At 41.4% G+C, this 6880-nt stretch overlaps 1 protein-coding gene across 1 annotated transcript in view; it reads right to left on the bottom strand.

The window, feature by feature from the left end:
* Window positions 1–6880, bottom strand: part of Rft1 (RFT1 homolog) — a 44008-nt gene that overhangs the window by 4198 nt on the left and 32930 nt on the right. Inside the window, exons 10-11 of the mRNA XM_048355833.1 lie at window positions 6217–6361; window positions 3544–3649 (exon numbers count right to left, since the gene is read on the bottom strand). Of these exons, the coding sequence (XP_048211790.1) occupies window positions 3544–3649; window positions 6217–6361 (251 nt within the window). The remainder of the gene's footprint in view (window positions 1–3543; window positions 3650–6216; window positions 6362–6880) is intronic.

Here is a 6880-nt window from a genome sequence, read left to right as displayed (position 1 = left end):
AAAAAAATGTAATGGGTTTTCTGTTAATTCACCCCTGCTCCACGCTACTGATAAAATTACAACAACAAAATTTCCTTCAAAGTGACAAGACTCCTCAATCACAGCACAAAGGAGGCTGAGGCAGAAGGATTACAAGTTCAAGGTCAGCCTGGGTGCCATAGCAAATTCCAGTCCAGTTTCCACTAATGAAGAGATCCCGTACCAAAAAGCGGGGAGGGGGAACAGAACTCCCCAAGTGGTAGACTCCTAGTACAAGCTCTTTCTACTCTATCATAAGGCATGCTTTAAATTATTTAAATTACACATATACACATTATATATATGCAATATATAACATTATATATTACATATGTATATATAATGTGTACATATATACACATACATATATGTCACTCAGCATGCTTTAAAATTTATGTGTATTTGTATGTTGTTTTTTTCTCAGTACCATAGGGGTTGAACTCAGGGCCTTGAGCATTCTAGGCAGGCACTCTGTGACTTAAGCCATACCCCCCAGGTATAAATCATATTTTTAAGCTTTTTACTTTCAAGAGGTAATATGGTATTTTTTTAAAAAGTAATTTACTTCATTTTTATTAAAGAGGTAATGTACAGAGGAATTATAATTACACGAGTCAGGTAATGAGTACATTTCCTTTTGTACTGTGTCTTTTGTTCCCTCATTTTCTCCCAATTCCTCCCTCCTGCCCCACTCACAAGTTTTATAGATTTTTTTTAATATAGTTTCAGGAATGTGGCTTAGTGGTAAAGTGCTTGCATGAAGCTCTGGGTTTGATTCCTTAGTACTAGATACACAGAAAAAGCCAGAAGTGGCGCTATGGCTCAAGTGGTAAAATGCTGGCTTTGAGCAAAAGAAGCTCAGGGACAATGCCCAGGCCCTGAGTTCAAGCCCCAGGACTGGCATAAATAATAAGTAAATAAGGGGCTGGGGATATGGCCTAGTGGCAAGAGTGCTTGCCTCGTATACATGAGGCCCTGGGTTCAATTCCCCAGCACCACATATACAGAAAATGGCCAGAAGTGGCGCTGTGGCTCAAGTGGCAGAGTGCTAGCCTTGAGCAAGAAGAAGCCAGGGACAGTGCTCAGGCCCTGAGTCCAAGCCCAGGACTGGCCAAAAAAAAAAGTAAATAAAATTTTGTTGTCTTTAAGTAGTTCCATAGTTACAATTCAACGTGTCAGTTTATTAATATAATGTCTCTTGAGAAAAACATAGTATTTTCAAAGTTACACTTAAGTAGACTTTTTCATCCATAGGAAAAAAGGATAGGTTCAAAAGAGTTTCTTTTCTGCTGTTTAGTTTTTTGAGTCAAGGCCAACTGAGGCTGATAAGGAAGCCTCAGCCTAAAATTTACATCATGCTCTGCTCAAAGCATTCTTTTTTGAAACTATATTTTATTTTTATTCTCAAGGTGATGTACAGAGGGGTTACGGTTATTAAAGCATTCTTATAGCTATAATTCTATCTAAGGTCTAGACCACTATTTTAAAACTAGGAATACTGGGACTGGGAATATGGCCTAGTGGTAGTGCTTGCCTCATATACATGAAGCCCTGGGTTCGATTCCTCAGTACTACAAATATAGAAAAAGCCAGAAGTGGCACTGTGGCTCAAGTGGCAGAGTGCTAGCCTTGAGCAAAAAGAAGCCAGGGACAGTGCTCAGGCCCTGAGTTTAAGCCCCAGGATTGGCCAAAAAAAAAAAAATCCAAAAAACAAACAAACAAAAACAAAACTACAAGTACTGGCCTATTAATAGGCTGGGACATCATTTCAGTCCACCAGGAGGTAGAATTTTTGAAAATAAAAATAGAATAAAAAGTATCAATATTGTATCTTCATTGTACATCTGGGATAGTTCCTCCTTTGTGAATTCTCACTTCTGTATACTGGGTTACAGTGCTGAAGTGAGTATTTACTGTAAAGCTTCTGTTCTATAGTGGTAGAATCAGAATTTCCTTCATCTGGCAATAAATAGATTTCCTGCCTCAAGCTTCCTAAAATCCTAATTTTAGCTTGGCCTGAGGTGGTGGTAGGGAATTAGAACTTTCCAGTAAAATATCATTAGTCTGAGTGGCACCCTGGCTACACTCTGGCTCTCAACTACTATGTAGCTTCTACATGAGGCAGCCTGATGGGAAGCCAGGCTGCTTTGAGAAGAGGAAAGGGCCCTCTAAAATTCTGAAGGTTCTCAACAGCACAGAGGTTACAGATACATTATGAAAATCCCCAAGGCTCAAGGGGAAGAGGAATTTTGAGGGCCACTCATCTACCATCTATATTCACCTTTTCAATTCTATCTTCATTATCATCACCTTTAATTGTACTAAATGAACCCAGTGCCACTCTCATGCTAGGTTAGTGCCAGTGCCACTCTCATGCTAGGCTAGTGTTTTACTATTTAAGCCTCATCTCCAACCTTTTATGTTTTGTATGATAGGGTCTTGGTGGCTTTGCCTGGACTGGTCTTGATCTCTCCATCCTCCTGCCTCCACTTCTTCAGTTGCTGGGATTAAAGGCGTGCACCACCACAGCTGACTTTTCTTTTTCCCTATTATTTTTATTCTTCTCCTCAACCTCATTCAGCATTAATGATACTGTCTTGTTACTTTCTGGCATTTATGACATAAGATATAGATAATCCTGGCTTTGAGCCAAAGGTACTTAACTAGGAATTTACAGTAAAATAGTTGAGAAGATTAGTTTTTTGGTGGGGAGGGGTGGTGCTGGTCCTGAGGCTTGAACTCAGAGCCTGGGTGCTGCCCTTAAGCCTTTTTGCTCAAGATTAGTGCCCTACCACTTCAGCCACAGTTCCACTCCCAGCTTCCTGGTGGTTAATTGGAGATAAAAGTCTCATAGACTTTTCTGCTCCAACTGGCTCTGAACCATAATCCTCAGATCTCAGCTAGGATTACAGGTGTGACCAACCCAGCAGTTAAGGAACTTTTTAAACACACACTAGTGTGACAGGATAGAGTAATGCAAGTAGAATGGACAAGAATCTATCTGCATTTTTAAAGAGTTCCAAGGGGGTGTTGATTAGAAGTAGTGTTAAAAAAAACACTGATCAGGTTACCAGGGCAGGGGTCCTGATCTGGAGTCAAGAGATGAGAAAGAAAAGTGTGGCAAAATCTGTATATGCCATTTGAGTCTTTCTCTGAGAAGTATCACAGATCAATCTCAGAATCAGTTTCTCAGGATAAGGAATCTGCATTTTGAACAGGCTCCTTGGTAATCCCTTAGAGCTAAGGGCTACTCCTGGGGGAAAGAGGGCAAAGAAAAAGGTTGAGGAATGATAGTCTAACTTGTTCTATGCTGACTCTGCACACCTGAACAAACAGGATACATCAGCCTTCCATGGAAGTACTAGCTGAATGGGGCAGGGCAATAGTGATCACAGGGAGGTACCACCGTAGTGATTCAGTGTGGGCTATGAGGGAGTCACAGCTAAAGGAATGCTCAGAAAACTGGTAAGTTACTTCATTTTGTCCAAAGGCCATGATTACAAGGGTACCTTCTATATTGCCTACCTGTCAACCTCCTCTTTGCTCATGGCAGCAAATGTGAAGCATTCAGTCACTCCATTGATGGCAAGCAGAAGAACATAGAGACAATAGCAACGCAGCAAAATGGGACCTATAAGGAAAAAATACATGAAGACTCTAGAGTCCAAACAGAAGGCACACATGTATCTTCAGCTTGGTCAAGTCACAAACAACACTAGAACTGGATCATGAGACCTGCTTGTAGCAAGCGGCAAACTGCATGCTCACTGCAGGATTCCCAGCATTCCTTGGCATTGACTAAAACAATGAGCTAAAAAACAAAAAGACAGTTATAAATGTACAGATTTCTTGCTGAAGAACTAATAGCTCATCTGGCCAGCAAATAAAATGCCCACTTTTAAAATCAGCATACAAAAGATTGCTATGATAGCTTGAGCACTCACTCAGACACTAATGGCCCTGCATGTTAAAGTAATCTTAGTTGAGTAGATTCTGAAGGAAAAAAGCTTCAGGATAGTCTAGGGCCCAGAGCCAGCAAGAAACTACTAAGACAGAACATTCATAACATAGTGAGCCCTAACAGAACTCCCATTAGGGGTTACTAATTAGAATCCCTAATAGCATGTGCGCGCATGCACACACACACACACACACACACACACACACACACACACACACACACACAAAATACCCCAAAAACCTGAAATGATGAGGCTTGTGCTGGGGATGTAACTCAGTGGTAGAATGTGTGCTTAGCCTTTCCAAAGTCCTGGGTTTTAATTCTCAGCATGTAAATAAAGTGATGGGGCTGAGCTACAAAGAGTTGTTACCTGATTATTCCAGGGTCTTTGTGAACTGTCAAGTTTTGCAGAATTTAAAAGACAAAAAAAAGATTGCTGTAGTGAGGTGGGGAGCACAAAAGTTTTCATGCTTTCTGACACAGTAAGGGCATTTGGATTCTAGTCCACTGACCAAGAAGTAAGGAGAAGAGGGGTGCTGTGAACAGGTAAAGCTAATAGGCATCCTATAGAAAAGCATGTACCCTACCCAGAAGCCACATGGGCTTTACAGAGAAAACTTTTACAGGTCAAAGAGAGAGGCTACGATAACTAAAGAGACAATTGCCACAACACTGCTTGTGTAGCCATAGTGGGGCCCAGGACCAGATGACAGTGGTCCTGAAAACAATGCAATGAGAAACCACATATGCTTCAAAGGACTGAGAAACCATAATTATTCTGAAGGCACTAGTCTGTGAAGATGAGACTAGGAGAACATCTTCTGTGATCTAAAAATATTAACAACTCAAAGGCACTGTTGGCTGATTCTTGTAAACCTAACTACTTCGAAGGCTGAGATATGAGGATCACAGTTCGAAGCCAGCCCTGGGCAGAAAAGTCTAATTAACCACCAAAAAGCCAGAAGTAAAGCTGTGGCTCAAGTGGCAGAGCACCAGTCTTGAACGAAAAAGCTAAGGGATGTGCAGTGCCCAGGTCTTGCCCCAATACCAGCACGATCACACATGCACACACACACGCGCACACACACAAATTAACTCAGAATACATTACCATAGAATTTAACCAACACCAATCCTTTTCACTGATAAATTATCAATGCTCAAAGTTGTACAGGTATCTCACTTCCTTTATAATTCTCTTATAGTTAGTTGCTCTCCCAGGAGAACATGATGATGGGACAGCTTCTCTTGGCAACATCCTGTAGTTGTGTTAGTGAGTGTTCCTTTGTGACTGTTTTCTAATCTCTGCACATAAACTCATTAATGGCTTCCTATTTGCCTTATGAAAATGTACTTCTCACAACAAAAACCCCAACCACAAGCTGCAAACCACTTTATTGGCTGCACAATAGAGATTTCCTCAAACCTTTGCTCTAATGTGAGGACCTGGCCCTCCCTACCACAACTAATTCCAAAAGATTGAACCCTATGAGAGTGATTAAAACATGCCATTGTAAAATGGCAGTGACAAAACCCTTTATATTGAGATTGACAACAGAAAGAATCTTCCAGGCTCCTGTCTAGTGACCTGAAGAATTGCTAAACCCAAGAAAAAACACTGCAAGTAGACTGTCAGCCTTCAGTCCTGTACATCTCATCTTCAAACTGATGGAGTTCCCAAGGAGCTTCTCAGCAACCCGGGAACCAAGTATTTCAATGTCAGGTTCATTCAATACTTTTCTCATTTTTCCTTTAAAAACCAATAGTCAGTGTATTATTACACATACAATTTTATTTGCTGAGATCAATTTTATTCTCTGCGAATGACTCTGGGTTATCCTTCCGTGACTTTTATCAGGTCTTGAGATTTATGTAGCATTTACTATCTTCAAATATGTTTAGGATCAAGCAGAGGCTCATTAGACCCTGTTCTCTACCTTCTTCCTTCACTCCAGAGGGAACATGGGCAAATGCTTAGGTTTGAGAAGAAAGCCAATAGTAGGGAAGTATCATGACAAGTCTTCAGGTGAGGCTGCAGAAGTGATCTCCTGGTGCAAGCCCCTGACCACACCCTATGTTGGCTTACGTGAGGGAACAGTCCCAAAGCCCCAGCTACTTTGACAATTGCCTTGCACCAATACAGAGGTTAACTATGAGTGTATGTGTTCTTGAATTTCATGAGTCTCTTCTATTTCTGTTTGGAAATTAGAATAAATCTGGCAAAACTCTAGGGCATACCTGTTCCTGAGCTAAGCATAGCCCCTCCATAGATATCCAGAGCCAGCTGAGAATAAGCAAAGCCAAAAACAGTGATGGTCAGACCGGTGAGCAAGGCCAACTTTAGCAGGGACTCCAAAACTGTAGCAGCCACAGCAACATCCTCCTGAACCAAGATGTAAGAGAAGGAAGTTGAATAAATCATAAAGCTGAAAAACATCCTCATCTCTGACCTCCTCCCTAAACTATTTTACAGCTCACTTTTCCAACTAAGGGCCTCACTGATTTTATGGGAATTAGCAAAGGACTCCTTAGGTGGAAAAGGGAAGGTTTAGTTTTCATGTCATTTAGGATCAATTATTTCTTTTTTTTTTTTTTTTTTTTTGGCCAGTCCTGGGCCTTGGACTCAGGGCCTGAGCACTGTCCCTGGCTTCCTTTTGCTCAAGGCTAGCACTCTGCCACTTGAGCCACAGTGCCACTTCTGGCCATTTTCTGTATATGTGGTGCTGGGGAATCGAACCCAGGGCCTCATGTATACGAGGCAAGCTCTCTTGCCACTAGGCCATATCCCCAGCCCTAGGATCAATTATTTCAAATGCTGCCTAGAAGATACTTTACACTTTGATACTTATTCGTAAAGGGGCAGCACATTTTCATCTACACTTGCCAGCTTTTGTGCTTCTCT

Source organism: Perognathus longimembris, chromosome 10 (genome assembly GCF_023159225.1).
Source record: "Perognathus longimembris pacificus isolate PPM17 chromosome 10, ASM2315922v1, whole genome shotgun sequence".
Classification (NCBI taxonomy): Eukaryota; Metazoa; Chordata; class Mammalia; order Rodentia; family Heteromyidae; genus Perognathus; species Perognathus longimembris.
The sequence above is the reverse complement of the archived record's forward strand: the minus strand, read 5'-3'. Positions and strand labels throughout refer to the sequence as shown.